This window comes from Mus musculus, chromosome 6 (genome assembly GCF_000001635.26).
Source record: "Mus musculus strain C57BL/6J chromosome 6, GRCm38.p6 C57BL/6J".
NCBI lineage: Eukaryota > Metazoa > Chordata > Mammalia > Rodentia > Muridae > Mus > Mus musculus.
In genome coordinates this window covers 68327121-68347400 of record NC_000072.6, presented here as the reverse complement: position 1 = coordinate 68347400, position 20280 = coordinate 68327121, and the positions used below count along the sequence as shown (strand labels likewise).

At 39.0% G+C, this 20280-nt stretch overlaps 1 pseudogene and 1 further gene; both read right to left on the bottom strand.

The window, feature by feature from the left end:
* Positions 1 to 20280, bottom strand: part of Igk (immunoglobulin kappa chain complex) — a 3171119-nt gene that overhangs the window by 2379354 nt on the left and 771485 nt on the right.
* Igkv11-106 (immunoglobulin kappa variable 11-106) lies at positions 7406 to 7874 on the bottom strand (annotated as a pseudogene). Its single transcript is given in 2 exon segments — positions 7406 to 7703; positions 7826 to 7874. Coding segments are annotated over 2 exon segments (347 nt in total).

Here is a 20280-nt window from a genome sequence, read left to right as displayed (position 1 = left end):
TGAAATGTAAATGTTAAGGGTTCTTTGGAAAATCAGTTGGATCATGTTTTCCTGGAGCAAACAAGTGAAGGAAATTTTCATTTCATTAAAGTGGACACAGGCATGAAAGGCTAGGACAGACTCATTAAGGAATGTTTTGTTGAAGCAGACACAGGAGAGAAGTTGCTCTGCTAAAGCAAGTACACAAAAGAACACGTGATGAAGGATTGTTTGCTAAGAACATGCATGTATTGCTCCACCTTACTCTGCATAGTTGAGCTGCATTTTTCAGGACTCCATAGAGAGAAATGCACCAAAATACTTCTGCTGTTGTATGCAATTTTGTGCCACTTCCAATGACTTGGGCTGATTGACTACACATGGTGATGCAAAACACATGTTGAGGCAAGATTTGTGTTGAGGCCAAACAAGTGGAGGACATGAGATATTTGGAGGGAATAAATAGGACTCCACAGAGTAATGGAGACAGAGCTTTGATTCTTGGTATAACCAGCTTTACAATGCTTGTGGACCTCACATCTTCGCTGATCTTTGATTCACTGAGAGAGCCACAGATGAGAACTTCTGGTGTTCCTGTTGGTCCAGCCTGCTGGCACAAGCTGAGGCTGAGGCCTGGTTATCTGCTATGTCTTGTCACCACTGTTGCTAACCCACTTTACTGAACTGGATAATTGGTGTATCCATGAACTGTTTGATAGTGGATAAAGCTGTCATTGCCTGCTAACCTGTGAATAGAACTGGTGATTTCTAGACAACACAGTTGGAACAATTCTAGACAGGTTCACCTCCCCATATCCTAACTTTTCACTGTCTCAGTTGGGTAGTATTCTTAAATGGAGGTAAAAGTATTTAAGATCCATCATTAAAAAGAGGTTTTGAAAAATTTAAAGTTATATTGCAATCAATTGTATGTAATGTATGACTGCACTCTTTGCTCATGATTTCTTTTTTATAGATGTCAATTAAAATAGGTGCGAATGGCAATGGTGATGTATCAGAGTTGTGCTGAGAGACTAATAATTCCAGATCTAGATTGGTTTGAGCACCGAGTTCATGGTACTGTAATCTGAGAAACCCAAGAATCTTACACCCCTAATAGGCACTGTAGAGACTTGGATTGGTAGAAAATAGCATTGATATTCCTAATCATTTGTCTTTTAGTAATTATATGTAAAAGAATATTTTCTTAAAACATTTTCTGAAATACTTAAATGTAAAGATTATCATTTTGCAATAAGATGAGAATGTCCAATGTGTGGCATTAAAACCACTCCTTTTAGTTCCCTCTCCCCACTGTGGGGCATTTCATCTAAAGTTTCTTCATTTGTGTCCTGAAAGTCTTTCATCTCCCTGGTCTCTGAAGCATTCTGGATGGTCCCCCCAACCTCATACCACCTGAGGCCACCTGTTTCTGTTCTTTCTGCTGGCACTCAATCTTTCCTATCCCAATACCAGATCATATTCCCCCACCCCCCTGTCTCCCTTTCCCCCACCCACTTTTCTTCCCAAGTCCCTCCTTCCCTCCCTACTTGTGATTGCTTTCTTGTCCTTCAACTGGGACTGAGGCACTTGGGCACTTCAGCTTGTTGACTTTTTTGTTTTGTGGACTATATCTTGGGTATTGTGTCCCTTGTGTTTATTGTTGTTGTTTTGTTTGTTTGTTTGTTTGTTTTGTAATATCCACTTATTATTTAGTGAGCATTTAACATTCAGGTACTTTTGAGTCTGAGTTACCTCACTCCCGATGATATTTTCTAGTTCCATCCATTTGCCTGCAAATGTCAGGATGCCCTAGTTTGTTCTAAATAGCTGAGTAGTATTCTGTTGTGCAAATGAACCACATTTTCTGTATCCATTCTTCTGTTGTGGGACATCTAGGTTGTTTCCAGCTTCCAGCTATCACTATTAAGTCTGCCATGAACTTAGTGGAATATGTGCCCATGTGGCATGGTGGGGCACATTTGGGTATATTACTAAGAGTGGTATAACTGGGTCTTCAGATATATCTATTTCCAATTTTCTGAGGAAGCTCCAGATTGATTTCCAGAGTGGTTGTACCATTTTGCAATCCCATCAGCAATGGAGAGGGAACTTTTAGAGCCCACCTCCAGCAGATAGACAGGACATCAAATGGGGAGAGGGGTCCATCCCACAGTCACATCTCTGACCCGCAACTTTTCCTGCCTGAAATTATTACAGAGATGGAAATGGAGAGGAGCTTGACGAAAAGAAGGTCATGTGACAGGTTCAAAGAGGAATCCAGCTCAAAGGGAGGTTCCAAGGCCTGACACCACTACTGAGGCTATGTAATGTTCACAAAAAGGGACCTAGAATGACCACATTCAGGAGGAGCCAATAAGCAGCTGAAAGAGACAGGGGCAGATAGTTGCCCTCAACCAATGGACAAAAGCAGCTAACATTGTTGTTGAATTAGGGAAAGAATGAAAGAAGCTGAAGAGGAGGGCAACCCTGAGGGAGGACCAGCAGGCTCAATTTATCTGGACCTCTGAGATCACTGAAACACTGGACCACTGAACATGCAGCATACACCAGCTTATATGGTGCCACCAACACACATACAGCAGAGGACTGCAGGGTCTGTGTTCATTTAGAGATTATGCACCTAAACCTCAGGAGATTGGAGACACCAGGGAGTTTAGAGTGGCACCAGGGTGACCCTTATAACATCCCCTCCCCTATTACATGTCTGTGCTCCACTTCATGCATATGATGCAACAGTTGTCATATCCATCAGAAGCCATTTGTGCAGTTGCCAGGACTAGAAGATTGTGAATATGAAAATAAAGTTCCTGTAAACAACCTTTAAAAAGGCTTTATAAGTGTCTAACTCTAACTTAACTCATGAAAGTTTCTAATTTTCTTTTGTCACTGAAATATATTGAAAATTCTACAAAATGTTAAAAATTACTTTTAGTCAAAAGTAATTATTTTTTATTTTCTTGTATTATTTTTATATTTGAAATAATATAGTCCTCATTCTGACCTTTACTGTATTGCTTATGGTTTTAAAACAACAATCTGACCTCAAACCAAAATTATTCACAGCATATTTGGCAAGGGGTTTATGTATTTATATCTTTGTCACTGAGATACATAAACAATTAATATATCTGTTTCACATTTCAAATATTACTGTGATGCTATGTTAGCTTGATGGGATTTCAATTTTTGTTTGTGCATTTAATATATATTTTACTTAAAAATTATATAGAGCCGGGCAGTGGTGGCACATGTCTAAAATCCCAGCACTTGTGAGGCAGAGGCAGGCAGATTACTGAGTTCGAGGCAAGCCAGGACTACAAAGTGAGTTCCAGGAGAGCCAGGGCTACACAGAGAAACACTGTCTCAAAAAAACAAAACAAAAAAAAAAACAAAAACCAAACAAACAAACAAATAAAAAAACTAAAACAAAAAAATTTAAATTAAATAGAACAACCTAATGGGGCTCAACAACACCACATCACATATACTACACATAAAATCATGTCAGCTAAATGATTGATCACTAGATGGATAGGTTTATAGACAAAAGATGTATATAAATATAAGAGAAAGATAAACACTGTTTACAACTGCTTAAGTATTTCTCTCAGATAAGAAGGAAAATATTAGGATGAGAAAGAAATTAGAGAAACAACACCCTTCACAATAGTCACAAATAATATAAAATACCTTGGTGTGACTCTAACTAAGGAAGTGAAAGATCTGTATGACAAGAACTTCAAGTCTGATGAAAGAAATTGAACCAGATCTCAGAAAATGGAAAGATCTCCCATGCTCATGGATTGGCAGGATTAATATAGTAAAAATGGCTATCCTGTGGAAAGCAAGCTATAGATTCAATGCAATACCCATCAAAATTCCAACTCAATTCTTCCTTGAGTTAAAAAGGGCAATTTGCAAATTCATCTAGAATAACAAAAAACCTAGGATAGCAAAAACTATTCTCAAGGATAAAATAACCTCTGGGGGAATCACCATGCCTGACCTCACACTGTACTACAGAGCAATTGTGATAAAAACTGCATGGTACTGGTACAAAGACAGACAGGTAGATCAATGGAATAGAATTGAAGACCCAGAAATGAATCCACACAGCTATGGTCACTTAATCTTTGACAAGGAAGCTAAAACCATCCAGTGGAAAAAAGACAGCATTTTCAACAAATGGTGTTGGCACAACTGGTGGTTATCATGTAGAAGAATGCGAATTGATCCATTCTTATCTCCTTTTACAAAGCTCAAGTCTAAGTGGATTAAGGAACTCCACAAAAACCAGAGATACTGAAGTTTATAGAGGAGAAAGTGGGGAAAACCCACGAATATATGGGCACATGGGAAAACTTCCTAAACAGAACAGCAATGGCCTGTGCTATAACATAAAGAATTGACAAATGGGACCTCATAAAAATCAAAGCTTCTATAGGGCAAAAGATATGGTCAATAAGAGAGAAAGGCCACCAACAGATTGGGAAAGAATGTTTACAAATTCTAAATCTGATAGGGGACTAATATCCAATATATACAAAGAGCTCAAGAAGCTGAACTCCAGAAATTCAAATAACCCCATTAAAAATGGGATATAGAGCGTTCCTCTTTCTCCACAACCTCCCCAGCATCTGCTGTTACCTGAATTTTTCATCTTAGCCATTCTGACTGGTGTGAGGTGGAATCTCAGGGTTGTTTTGATTTGCATTTCCCTGATGATTAAGGATGTTGAACATTTTTTCAGGTGCTTCTCTGTCATTCGGTATTCCTCAGATGAGAATTCTTTGTTCAGTTCTGAGCCCCATTTTTTAATGGGGTTATTTGATTTTATGGAGTCCACCTTCTTGAGTCCTTTATATATATTGGATATTAGTCCCCTATCCGATTTGGGATAGGTAAAGATTCTTTCCCAATTTGTTGGTGGCCTTTTTGTCTTATTGACGGTGTCTTTTGCCTTGCAGAAGCTTTGCAATTTTATGAGGTCCCATTTATTGATTCTCGATCTTACAGCAGAAGCCATTGCTGTTCTATTCAGGAATTTTTCCCCTGTACCCATATCTTCAAGGCTTTTCCCTACTTTCTCCTCTATAAGTTTCAGTGTCTCTGGTTTTATGTGGAGTTAATTAATCCACTTAGATTTGACCTTAGTACAAGGAGATAGTAATGGATCAATTCGCAATCTTCTACATGATAAACCACTCTGGAAATCAGTCTGGCGGTTCCTCAGAAAATTGGACATAGTACTACGGGAGGATCCAGCAATACCTCTCCTGGGCATTTATCCAGAAGATTTCCCAACTGTTAAGAAGGACACATGCTCCACTATGTTCATAGCAGCCTTATTTGTAATAGCCAGAAGCTGGATAGAACCCAGATGCCCCTCAACAGAGGAATGGATACAGAAAATGTGGTACATTTATAGAATGGAGTACTAATCAGCTATTAAAAAGAATGAATTTATGAAATTCCTAGGCAAATGGATGGACCTGGAGGGCCTCATCCTGAGTGAGGTAACCCAATCACAAAGGAACTCTCACAATATGTACTCACTGATAAGTGGATATTAGCCTAGAAACTTAGGATACCCAAGATATAAGATACAATTTGCTAAACACATTAAACTCAAGAGAACGAAGACCAAACTGTGGACACTTTGCCCCTTCTTAGAATAGGAAACAAAACACCCATGGAAGGAGGTACAGAAACAAAATTTAGAAGTGTGACGAAAGGATGGACCATCTAGTGATTGCCATATCCAGAGATCCATCCCATGATCAGCTTCCAAACGCTGACACCATTGCATACACTAGCAAGATTTTGCTGAAAGGACCCAGATATAGCTGTCTCTTGTGAGACTAAGCCAAAGCCTAGCAAACACAGAAGTGGATGCTCACAGTCAGCTATTGAATGGATCACAGGGCCCCCAATGGAGGAGCAAGAGAAAGCACCCAAGGAACTAAAGGGAACTGCAACCCTATAGGTGGAACAACAATATGAACTAAGCAGTACCCCGGAGCTCTTGTCTCTAGCTGCATATGTATCAAAAGATGGCCTAATAGGCCATCACTTGAAAGAGAGGCCCATTGGACTTGCAAACTTTATATGCCCCAGTACAGGGGAACGCCAGGGCCAAAAAGGGGGATTGGTTGGGAAGGGGAGTGGGGGGTGTGGGTATGGGGAACTTTTGGTATAGCATTGGAAATATAAATGAGCTAAATACCTAATAAAAAATTGGGAAAAAATGGGATATGGAGCTAAACAAAGAATTCTCAACCGAGGAACACTGAAGGGCTGAGAAGCACTTGAAAAAAAATTTTCAACATCCTTAATCATCTGGGAAATGCAAATCAAAACAACCCTGAGATTCCACTTCACACCAGTCAGAATGGCTAGGTTCCAATTTTCATGTCACAGCAGATGCTGGCGAGGATGTAGAGAAAGAGGAACACTCCTCCATTGCTGGTGGGATTGCAAGCTGGCACAACCAGTCTGGAAATCATTCTGCCGGTTCCTCAGAACACTGGTCATAGTATTACCCCTAGATCCAGTAATACCTTTCCTGGGCATATACCCAGAAGATGTTCCAACTGGTAATAAGGACACGTGCTCTACTATGTTCATAGAAGCCCTATTTATAATAGCCAGGAGCTGTAAAGACCCCAGATGACACCATTGCATACACTAGCAAGATTGTGCTGATAGGACCCTGATATAGCTGTCCCTAGTGAGACTATGCTGGGGCCTAGCAAACACATAAGTGGATGCTCACAGTCAGCTATTGGATATTATTTGAATCTTAAATGCATTTCTGGACACAGGAGCCAGAAGAATCCTATGTGAAATACTACAGAAAGACGAGAGCTTGAATTTCACACTCACTGCTGCAATTTTGTGGCACAGTAGAGGATCATGGTAGGCAGCCTTTCCTTTCTCTGACATATGTACTCTAGCTTTTTTGAGAAAACCAGGAATCTTTGTACTGTCTGTTTCTCTCATTAATATTTTACTACCTTTAAAGTACTAGCACTTAGAATCATTTTTTTCTGTATTTAAGGAATGTATGCTAGAAAGATTCACTGTACCTTTCTTTCCCTATTTTGAGTCCCAACTAGTGCTACAACTCAGACTTCTCACAAGGAATTACAGTGTCCTCTCCTAATGCAGAAAAGAATATGTGTGCTCTGTATTGCTAGAAATAAAAAGGAACATTGTTAGAGTACATTGAGGACTGGTTAGCCTTTTCTCTCAAAACAAGTGACTCTCCATGAGCCTTCAACCAATACTGTGGCAACCGAGATAGTGTTTCAGTGGTGACTCATGAGAAGGAGCAGATGGGCCAGCCAAGCCTCTCACTTCTGCTTCCACATGGGTTTATGTCATTACTTGTATCACTGTGGGAGGGAGATACCTATGCTGTAGACAGAAATAAGTTGCCACATCTTCTTCCTCCAGGCTGCTGATGGTGAAATTGAAATCTGTCCGATATCCAGTGCCACTGAACCTTGAAGGGACCCCATCTTCCAATTTGCTTGCATCATAGATCAAGAGCCTAGGAGCTTTCCCTGGTGTTTGTTGATACCAGTTTAAATTATTGCTAATGCCCTGACTTGCCTGGCAAGTCAGGGAGACTCTCTCTCCCAAAGATGCAGACAGGGAGGATGGAGACTGGGTCATTAGAACATCACATCTGGCACCTAGAAATGAAGACATAATAAGTACCCACATAATTAAGTATTATAAAAGAAGACATGCCCCAATGTCCGTCAAAATTAATCACTGTGTAACAGTGCAGTTCACATTTTAGTCCTTTTTTTCCTAGAAAAACAGAACAACAGGAGCCCAAGGAAAGGAGCAGGGGTCCTCATGTTTGTTCTCAGTCCTGATTGCATTGAAAGCTGCACAGAGTGTAACTGTCATATAAGTCCCCAACATTGTGCAGTGTGTGCATGCAAATCTCTGGAAACTATTTAGTGCTGGGCACAGCTGCAAGGCTTGCTCATCTCAGCACTTAGCAGAAGCCCAGTGTTCACAAATTCCCAAGGTCAGACCACACATAAGTCTCCAGGGAATACATTCCTTTTTAAAGTTTTTAAATTTTAAATGGCATCTGGAGGTTATGTGAAATTTTCTAATATACCTAAGCTCTGTTTTTATTTACATAATTCAATGACATATGGGGACATATGGAGAGATACCCTACTATCAGATAATATACAACAGAGAAGTAACAACTAAATCTTTAACTCACTGAAGTAATTCACATTGATTAAAAAAAAATGTGTGTTCTTTATGTGTATTTGTGAGTTTGGAATAGTCATTTCTTTCAAACAGAAGAATATATTTTTCTCATCAAGACTATTTTAAATGAATTAAAAAGAAAGACTTAACAACTTTAAACATGCTTATTTAAGTACCAAATGAGGAAATATGCAGGAGATGAACACATTTCACCTCGTTCCCAACTATATGTGTCACTTAGAGTTCTGAATCCTTATTTTTCCAGAGACTAATTACAGATTATCTTGGGCAAATTTTAGAGCCCTTACCAAGCACTGTTCCTTAACCACCTCTTTGTCTGACCTAATGTCCTTGTGACTAGCAGGTAATAGGTTTGTTAACAAACAATAAGTTACCACAATTACAAAACTAATTAAGAATGATTTTAGATTGTGTCTTGTGAGGAATTGCAGTCTGGTCTCCAGTCAAATTGAGGTCTGAATCCCGGGAATGATGATAAATCACCTTTGTAATGTGGTAGGCATTCCTGCATGCTCCTGGAACTCTGGCTCCTGCCTAAGTTACCGGCCCCCACAGTCCCCACAAAAGAAGCATGGTCAGTAGTCACATAGGCAATGGCCCAAGCTTCTGACCTTCAGGGTAAACTCCTCCCCAGTTATACCTAGCAACAGTAAAGACCATAAAAGGGGCTGTTCAGCCCCACTTCAATCTCTTGCTCTCTTACTTGTCTCTCTTGCTTCTTACCCCTCTCTCTTACTCCCTCTCTCCTCTTTGTCTTCTCTCCTCTCTTCTCTCTCTGTGTCTTCTCCTCTCCTTTGCTCTTTCTCCCTCTTACTCTCTTTCTTTCTAGCCTTCTCTTCTCTTCTCTTCTCTTCTCTTCTCTTCTCTTCTCTTCTCTTCTCTTCTCTTCTCTTCTCTTCTCTTCTCTTCTCTTTTTCCCCCTACCTTTCTACAATAAAGCTCTAAAACCATAGAGAGTCTTTGCTCCATCAAGATCCACTGCACACTCACTCTGGTCAGTGTTGGGAACCTCTTCCCTCATCACTCTCTCCTATAACTCTGGTGGCTTTAGCAAAGTAGCTCTTGGGTTCCCAGGTAGGGCTGCCCCTCACCACCCATTGAAGAGTGGGTCAGGGGCTTGGATGTCTACCCAGGGATGAGTGGAAGTTAGTTAGCAGCCCTCCAATGCCTGATAGACCAGAGAATAGGTGGAACTCTGCTGGAGTGTGGGCCTTTCCTCCCCCGCCTTCCCCTGATACCCTATTTTATTTCCCACAGAGTCTGAAGCCTACAGTAGTGACTTCCCCACTTAATTTAATGTTCCTATTATTATTTCAACTAATGAATTGAAAAGTGATTCAGTTCATGACTTTCTTTGTTTTATTCTTAGAAAATGTTCATTAGACTGTTATTAGGTACGAACATAGGTTTAAAGCTAACATAAATATGTTTCCTAGGCTAAAATTATTCATACTTGGCTACAGAGAAAATTATCAGTTATACAATTTGATGTGTAAGTTTTTTTGTTTTTGTTTTTGTTTTTGTTTTTTGTTTTGTTTTGTTTTCTTTTCTTTTCTTTTCTTTTCTTTTCTGATCAAGGTTCAAATTTAATGTCGTCAAACACACTTTATAAAGAAGAGGGGAGGCCCATTCCCAGTCACGCTAAATTCTTTTGAAGTAGATCAGCCTTTTCGTAGGAACTCGTGAAGATCACTGTTTGGTGTAAATTCCAGAAAACCTTTTTTTTTAAAATTGGGTATTTATTTCATTTACATTTCCAATGTTATCCCAAAATTCCCCCACATGCTCCCCCCCCCACTCCCCCACCTACCCACTCCCACTTTTTTTTAATTGGATATTTTATGTGTTTACATTTCAAATCTTATCCCATTTCACAGTTTCCCCTCTGGAAACCATCTCTCCCATCTCCCCTCCCTCTGCTTCTATGAAGATGCCCGCACCCACCCACTCTCACCTCACTGTCCTGGCCTACACTGGGGCAACAAGCCTTCACTGGACCAAGGGCCTCTACTCCCACTGATGCCAGAAAAGTCCATCCTCAGCTTTATATTCGGTTGGAGCCATGAATCCCTCCATGTCTACTCTTAGGCTCACAATCATCTCTAATGGTATCTGATGCCTTTCTCTGGTGTGTCTGAACATAGTGAAAGTGTACTCACATACATTAAAAAAAAGTTTTCTTTTTATACTGACAAGTGAGATTCTCCATAGTGGTAAAGTATGACCTCATGTAGTCCTTGAATTTTGAGGGTTATTTTTGCCTTGTTGTTTCGTTTTGTTTCATTTTATGTGTTCGACAATTGTGACATTAACATAGTAGTGAAGCTCATATACTAACAGAAGTGAAAGTAAAACAGTGAAGAAGGATACATAACGATGTCTTAATAAAAAATTATTTTCTACTCAATGTATGCTAGCAATTAATTGATCATGATTCTGGTCTTAAAGTAAATAATTTAAAATTTTTATTTGTAAAAGGTCTCTAGGGCTAGGATCTATATCAACTCTTTCTCTTTTCATGGTTTATTGTTCTGACAATACTTGCAACCTATTTTTCGGATATTTATGCCCTACCACACAAGTACATAATAACTGGTAGTCCCTGAGGTTAGGCTACAATATCTAACAATGGCTAATGGTCTTGAATCTTTCCTTAGAACAATTCGTATGAGTCTTTAAGTTCAAAATACTTAAATATTCTTTTCATGACAAGAGACACATACATCTACAATTCTGGTAAGATTGTGATCCCTTTTTATCATTATATGAATTTTCGTTCTGCAACATGGTTCCTGTTGTTTGAAGGTATAAAGTAACATTGACATGTGATTGTGCATAATGGATACAGGTTTTTCCTATTTAAATTTCACTTCCTTTATACATAAATAATTTACATCAGTATCTTTAAATGAAATTATTTTGTATTGAATATATAAATAAATACAAATATTTTAATAATTTTAAGGATTTTTATCACTATAGCCTCTTAAAAAAACATACAAAGTTTAGCCAGGTATATATATATTGTGTGTATGAATATACATATACACATACAAATACACACACACACATATATATATATATACATATATATATATATATATATATATATATATATATGAATTGCTTTTGTCCTATCTTCTAAATTATAAAACAACATACTTTTGACTATTCTGCCATAAAATGTTTTGTACAGAACATCTTAAATGTCAGTATCCCTTCATAAACAGCACAATCTTTTAGGTGTGACTGCTTCTGGGTCACCTACAATCTCATCAGCAACTCCATACCAATTATCTGCAAGTAAGCCCAATAAGCTCATTGATAGCACAGGGAGAACTTTAATAAATTTGAACTTTGGTTTTTCATGGAGATAAAACAAACCATGTAAAAAGTGGATATATATTATTTAGTCTCCAAATAAAGGGAGAACATTCTCATAGTAAGTAGTAAATTCAGTTCTTAATGTTTGCATATTCCATAGTACTATGAAAGATTTTACTATGAAAAATTTTAGAAGGATGTTAATATCACAGTTGTTTTAGTAATAACCAAATTTTTATGCATGAATATTCAGATGGGTAGACATTTCTAGAAAAAAATTTACAAATTAGAAAGTTTTGCAAGTTATGAACATTTGAATAAGTTATTTAAGACATATAAAGGCTAAGACTTAAAGACAATGTGTAAGATATTAAAGTTTATAATGTCTAAATTTAATAATTACAGACAATAACAAAAATGTATGTCCAGCCAATGGTTGTTTAGAAGTATCTGATTATTAAAATTGAATAGTATTTTCAGACAGCATCTTCCAACTGCATGCCATAAGCTGTCATGGTAAAATATGCTCCATAGCTACAGCTGATGAACTGGGGCAGGAATCCAGAAAGAAGAGTATTGCATTCTAAAATAATGAGCTATGGAGCATCCCCTGGCTTCTTCTGCTAAGAGTTCATATCTGTGTTTGTTCGGCAAGTGACAGGGACATTTTCCCTCAGCCATGGGTAAAAATTATTGAGGCTGTGTGGCACTATGTTCTGCTGTAGAATCTGTTCATAGAAGAAAAGTATGAAAGACACATAAAATATACCATATTTAGATAGAATGTACAATATTAATGCTATGGAAGAAAGAAACCATACTAGAGATCTGGAGGAGGAGAATTCTGAGTAGTTGAGCTTGGAAAGACATCACCATGGCCTTAAGTACTATCCAGCTTCATACTCAGTTTGATGACATACATTATATATCATCAGAGAGGCTGAGGTGATAATGGGATCCATACAAATTATATTGAATATGGTAGTAGGTGGGGAAGTAGATTGAATAGACAGTGTGAAACTTCATACACAGCTGAGCAGATATTCACAGGACTAGGTTAAAACTGTTGCTTCCATGGTTGTTATCTTTGCTCTCCTCCATTATTCTGAGTGAGGTTTTTCTGTTTCTGATTCAGTATTACTTTGACCCAATAGGGAGGAGTCCACAATGACATTCTTGATGTTTCTCTTTTTCCATGTAGCACCCTATAATTTATGATAGGGTCTAAGGGAGTAGCCCATTAACATGTTTTAGGTCTACACCTTAAGTATCCTGATTATCATTTCTGCATTCAGCTAGTGTTTTCAAATTTGCTTACTTTTTTGGAAATTTGTCATTTTAACCAGAACAAAAATGGCTGGTAAAACTGTGAAAGTTTTACACTATATTTTCTGTGAAATTAGTCAACAAATGTGATGGTTGTCAGTAGGTCTGGTGAGACTTACATCTTGCATACAGGAGTTACTGTAATTACTGTATCTACTGTAGTTACTTTAGATCTGTATTTTCATGTTACCTTTAGGATTTTCAAATGGAAGATTGAGGATTTGTCTGCTATGTAATGGGGCAAATTATGGATAAACAATTCAAATAATATGGATTTCTTTAAACAAAATATTGTCAACCTCCATATTTAGTACATCAATTTTCTTAACACATTCTACATGAAAAAAAGTGAGCAAAGAAATATGAAGAAACCAAAATGTACTGATAAGTACAGTCACTGATAAGTGAATATTAGCCCAGAGACTTAGAATACTCAAGATACAAGATACAATTTGCAAAACACATGAAATTCTCAGGCATTTTGTCATACCACTGCAAAGCTGGGCAAAACAAAGAGCCAGAAGAAATTTACTCTCAGACTTAGGAAGAGTCATGTCTTCAACTAATGACATCAATGCTAGTAAGAAGGGATTGCTACTTTGCTATTATATATCTTTTTCCAGGTATCTGAATGCCATTCCATAGCCAATTCGACTCAAAAGGATAACCAACATGTAGATATGTTGGGATCATTCTTGAATCAGATGTTTGCACTTTTGTTTTTCTGGGTTTGTTCTCCTGACACTTTTTATGTGGTCTTCTCAGGCACTGATTAACCCTGTGTGAGCTACACTGCCAGCCAATATTAGACCCTGCATCATTCAGCTCTCCTTCATTCTCCTTGTGGCTCACTGGAAGAACTGGAAAAAACATAAGTTGATCATCTAAGTTGTAGACAATAATTTATCAGGAGAAGTAAGACTCTTCCTCTAAAGTGTCAGTCAGTCCATGCTTTCATCCAGATGCCAACTCCCACTTCCATGGAATTTATTTATTCTTTCATTGAGGAAACGTGTATCTTTCTATCTGTAAGAAGATCCACTTTGTTGTGTCCCTTATCATGCCCCTAGCTAAGCCCTTCTCAAACGATGGGACCTGGCACATACCACACTTCAGAGTTACTCCTCAATACCTGCTCCCCATTTGGAGAGCAAGTTGAAGGTTAGAAAGTAGAGTTTTCCAAAGCAGAACAGAGAATAGCATGTCTCTTCCACCTTGCTCATGAGTAGAAGGAGCTCAGTCATGAGGGAAACAAGGAATTACAGCAGCAGTTACAGTGAAAGGCAGACACCAGCAAGAACCAAGGGCATGTTTGTAATAAGCAGTGCTTTGCACTGGCCCTTGTTACAACTGTGCAGATATCCTCTTTGTGAGAAGGTCTTTCCTTTCCCATGGATCCTTTCTTAGTATATCCTCACAGATTCACTGAGATGCATGCCTATAATTTATTCCACAGTGAACCAAGTAAATAATAAAATGAACTGTCACAGCCAGTACCTGAATTAGTCTGTGTGGTTAGTACAACATGGTTGACCACAGTGAATGCATTTACTGTGAACTAAGTTCCATGGTCTTTCACCCTATGCATCTGAGAAGACTGGACCAATTACTGTCTTCATGGTGAAAGAAGTTCCATTCTTCAATACTCTGTGCTCCAGCAGGCATATCCATCCCACACCTGAGTTAAGCCAACATTTCAGGATGATGGACAGAAAATGATGCACCCAGTGTGAGGGTAAGATGCAGGAGGATAGAAGAGAACAGTTTCCCCCACATAGACTCACAGCCATGACTGTAGCTTGAGAACAATTAAGGGTCAGAGGACAGATTGGAATCTTGCCAATTAGATCATTTGAGTCAAGCTTGCAGATGCAAACTACAACTTGGATTTCCCAAGGAATGCTGCTAGACGGTAGTGCTTCTGAAGGCAGAAGTCCAGATCTGACACTAAGAGACCATTACTATTTATCTCTAAGTTGCTGGAAATATTTAGATATACGATGTCTGAAAGAGGTCACCTGACATTCTCAAAGGGAAATGCAGCCATCCTTACTTTCTGTGGTCTACACCAAGTATAAGTGTGTGTGTCCTATAGTTCTCTCCACATCCTACTCAACTTTGGTGGTATATCCCTCCACAGAAGGATGTCTCAGTCTATAAGCTCTGCCATATTCCCCTGAGACAGGTTCTCTCACTGTATATAGAGCTGAGCTGGCACTCTTGAATTCCCACCAATCTTTTCCCTCTCTAATAGCACCAGAGTTATAAGGTTTCACAGATAGTTTGGTTTTTGTTTATTATTATTACTTTTATTTTTACAGTCTAATTGTTGCCCCCTTCCAATTTGACCTCCCAGAGTTCCTCATCCTATTCCTCTTCCCCCACCCCCTCGTTTCCAAGAGGATGTCCCCACCCCCTGAGACACCTCTCCTCCCTACTTTCTGAGGTCTCAAGTCTCTAAAGGGTTAGACTCTTCTCCCACTGATGACATACCACGCAGTCCTCTGCTGCATATGAAGGCCTCAGAGCAGCTCATGTATGCTGCCTGCTTGGTTCCTCAGTGTCTCAGAGATTTCAGGGATCCAGGTAAGTTGAGACTGCTGGTTGTCCTATGGGGTCTCCCTCGTCTTCAGCTTCTTCTAGTATTTCTCCATTCAAACACAGGGTTATCAATCTTCAGTCCAATGGTTGATTCAATCAAGCTGCATCTGTCTCAGTCATGAGCTTATTTTGCTTCTAGAGGACAGCCTTGCTAGGTTCATGTCTGTATGCACACCATAGAATCAGGAATAGTGTCAGGCCTTGGAGGCTCCCCTTTGGGATCCCAAGTTGAACCAGGCACTGGACCTCCTTAACCTCAATCTTTTGTCCATTGTGGTCCCTGGAGTTCTTTCAGACAGAAACAATTTTCTTTCAGAATATTTGACTGTGGGATGGTACTCCATCCCTCCACTTGATGTCCTGTCTTTCTACTGGAAGTGGACACTATTAGTTCCCTCTCACCATTATTGGTCATTTCATGTAAGATCCCTCCCTTTGAGTCTTGAGAGTCTCTCATCTCCCAGGTGTCTGATACTTCCTGGAGGGCCTTCCCATCCCCTATGCTATGAAGTTGCAGTATTTTTCATTGATTCTGCTGGCCATCAGGGCTTTTCTCTGCCACCCCCTCTCAACCTGATCATGTTCCCCTTTTCCACTCTCCTCTCCCCTCCCACCAAGATCCCTTCCTCCATTTGCATGCTGTGATTGATTTCTTCTTTTGTTAATTTGTATACTCTGTCTGTGCCCATTATTTCATTTGGCTAGGCTAAGTGTTTATCTATTTTGTTGATTTTCACAAAGAATCAGTTTTTGGTCTTGGTGATTCTTTATTTTGTTCTTTTTGTTTCTATTTGTTTGATTTCAGTCCTGAGTTTGACTATTTCTTGTAGTCTTCTCCTCTTGGTTGTGTTTGTCTATTTTTCTTCTAGGGCTTTTAGATGTGGTGTCGTTATGGTAGGATCTTTCCAATGTATTATGGGGGCACTTAATTCTATGAATTTTCCTCTTAGCACTGCTTTTATTATGTTCCATAAATATGGATATGCTGAGTCATTATTTTCATTGAATTTCAGGAAGTCTTTAATTTATTTCCTTATTGTTTTCCTGAACATGTTATCATTGAGAAGAAAGTTGTATGGTTTCCATGGGTATGTAGATTTTCCCTTTTTTTTTCTTGTTATTGAAGTCTAGAGATTGTCTGTGGTGATCTGATAGGAAGCTTGGAATTATTTCAATCTTATTAAATCTATTGCAGCTTATTCTGTGACTGATTATATGGTCAGTTTCAGAGAAGGTACCATAAGGCTATGAGAAGAATATATATTCTTTTGTTTTAGGGTGAAGTATTTTATAGATATGTTAAGTCCATCTTATTCATAACCTCTATTAGCTTCATTGTGTCTCCATTTAGATTCTGTTTCAATGAACTGTTGCTTGTCGAGACTAGGGTGTTGAATCTCCCACTATTATTGTGTGGGGTTCAATGTGTGTTTTGACCTTTCATAAATTTTCTTTTATACATGTGGGTGCCCTTTCATTTGGGTCATAGATATTTAGAATTGAGACTTTCTCTTGGTGGTGACTTATCACTTACTATTGTTTTTGGCATTATATCAGGTTAAGCTAGCATGAGCAGAAAAGAATTTGGCTCAGTACTCTGGAACTGGAAAGGCAGAGATTGTGGTACATCCTCATTTTTAGTAGATATTTTCTTTATTTTCATTTCAAATGATATCCCAAAAGTTCCCTGTACCCTCTCCCACCCTACTCCACTATCCACCCACTCCCACTTCTTGGCCCTGGCATTCCCCTGTACTGGGGCATATAAAGTTTGCAAGACCAAGAGGCCTCTCTTCTCAATGATGGCCAAATAGGCCATCTTCTGCTACATATGCAGCTAGAGACCGGAGTTCTGGGGGTACTGGTTAGTTCATATTGTTGTTCCACCTATATGGTTGCAGACCCCTTCAGCTCCTTGAGTGCTTTCTCTAGCTCATACATTGGGGGCCCTGTGTTCCATCCAATAGATGACTGTAAGCATGTGTTACATCATCTTATATCAAAGACTCGACATGGGCAATATAGGAAGAACCAAATTGAATTGATTCCCTTTTCTAATCTGCTTTATTCACTGACTTGGGTAGAACCCTGATGTTACCAGTGTTCTCAGAGGTCTTGACTCTGATATGTTGGTGGTGGTTGTGTTTTGAATGCAATAGAACATTTCCTAGAATAGCAGTGCTCTCTCCAAATTGAAACATTTGCTCAGGCAAGGGAGCAGAAGGCTCTGGACCAATAGGAGTTAAACAAAAATTCAGAAAAGGACAGAAAAAGAGACATAACACATTTTGGACGCCCCCTACTCAGCAGCAGGAAGACATAGACACTTTTATTTATTAGGTATTTTCTTCATATACATATCCAATGTTATCCCAAAATTCCCCCATACCCTCCCCCCCCCTCCCAATTCTTTGCCCTGGCCTTCCCCCATACTGAGGGATATAAAGTTTGCAAGACCAAGGGGCCTCTCTTTCCAATGATGGCTGACTAGGCCTTCTGATAAATATGCAGCTAGAGACATGAGCTTTGGGGGTTACTGTTTAGTTCATATTGTTTTTCACCTATAGGATTGCAGACCCCTTTAGCTCCTTGGGTACTTTCTCTAGCTCCTCCATTGGGGACCCTGGGATCCATCCAATAGCTGACTGTGAGCATCCACTTCTGTGTTATATCTGGGTCCTTTCAGCAAAATCTTGCTCATGTATGCAAGGTGTCAGCACTTGGAGGCTGATTATGGAATGGATCTCCCGGTACGGCAGTCTCTAGATGGTCCATCCTTTCGTCTCAGCTCCAAACTTTGTCTCTGTAACTCCTTCTATGGGTGTTTTGTTCCCAATTCTAAGAAGGGGCAAAGTGTCCACAATTTGGTCTTTGTTCTTCTTGAGTTTCATATGTTTTGCAAATTGTATCTTGTATCTTGGGTCTTCTCAGTTTCTGGTCTAATATCCACTTATCAGTGAGTACATATCATGTGAGTTCTTTTGTGATTGGGTTACCTCACTCAGGATGATGCCCTCCAGGTCCATCCATTTGCCTAGGAATTTCATAGATTCATTCTTTTTATTAGCTGAGTAGTACTCCATTGTGTAAATGTACCACATTTTTCTGTATCCATTCCTCTGTTGAGGGGCATCTGGGTTCTTTCCAGCTTCTGGCTATTATAAATAAGGCTGCTATGAACATAGTGGAGAATGAATCCTTCTTACCAGTTGGAACATATTTTGGATATATGCCCAGCAGAGGTATTGCAGGATCCTCCAATAGTACTATGGACATGGACACTTTTTAGATATGTTTTTGCTGGGTTAAAAAGGATTACCAGCAGTGGTTCCAATTCAATATGTTTATGAGACATTATTCTCATTGGAAAGAAAGAGAGAGAGAGAGAGAGAGAGAGAGAGAGAGAGAGAGAGAGAGAGAGAGAGAGAGAGAGATGTGTACAATGAAAAGTTGCGACTTGCACTGCTGGAGTTTTTCTGCATCTGGTGAGAAAAGGAGGAAAGCAAGGTCATATCTGTTCGTATTCCTCAGATTGTTCCATCACAATCACAATGACATCTATATCTCCATGACTGTGGCAGGGAAAGGATTATTTACTTTATATCTGTTGTTCGAATGACGGGTTGTCCAAATATTCAAATACTACCTTTCTCTCTCTCTCTCTCTCTCTCTCTCTCTCTCTCTCTCTCTCTCTCTCTCTCTCACTCTCCCTCCCTCCCTCCCTCTCTCTCTCTCTCTCTCTCTCTCTCTCTCTCTTCTCTCTCTCTCTCTCTCTCTCTCTCTCTTCTCTCTCTCTCTCTCTCTCTCTCTCTCTCTCTCTCTCCTCTCTCTCTCTCTCCATCTCTATGTTCATCTCTGTCTGCCTGTTTCCTTGCTTTCTCTTTCTTTACCTGTGTTTCTGTTTTTGGAAATATCAAGCTACTCCATACTGAGTTCCCATTACTTCCCTCTGCAGTCAAGCTCCCCAATAAACGTGTGCAGAGGGATCCTGTTGCAGTGTCTTTCTTGCTGGCAAGTCGGGCGTGCGCAAGAGACTTCCTTTGCTTAAACAAGAGTCTGCATAATATTTTAAGAATCAAAGAAAAAGTTCAGTGATCTGATGCCAATTATAAAAGAAATATAGAAGAAGAGAAAGAATTTTAAAATGGTCAGAGAGATTAAAATTTATAGAAAGCCAAGTTTGATATAAAAGGTAGTAGGAAATAATTTGATCTATTAATCTTATGCCAAACTGAAACAGGGTCAAATTCAAATACAGTTATCCATTCTAGCATTTCTGTAACCCTAAGGCTTTACAACAATAATCTTAAGGAAGAAGATATTGAGTTTAAAAAACTTTAATTTTATCATAGTTAATTTTTTAGTTGCCTTAAAATTGGTGTTTGCTTGCTTTGTACCTCTTTCAGATTTCTTACATAATCAAGGAAAACTTTAGAGGAAAATGCATTTTTGTTATACATTTAACAAGCATTATCCCAAGACACAATAACAAAGATAGTAGTGCCACTAGACCATTTCCTGGAGAGTGGGAGTATCCTTCTCTATATATTCTTATGTTAGAAAAGGACTTGTGTTAGGAGATCTTGGAAAGGGTGGGAGACAGAAACATCTAAACAATATCAAACATTTCCATAACACATGTGTCTGAAACCTTAAGGGCCAAAAAGCAAACAATAACAACTGCAAATTTAAAGAGTAATTAAAAGTGGAGTTCAGTGACATAGGATACCTTGAATTCTCTGATTTGACCATCATTTTTGA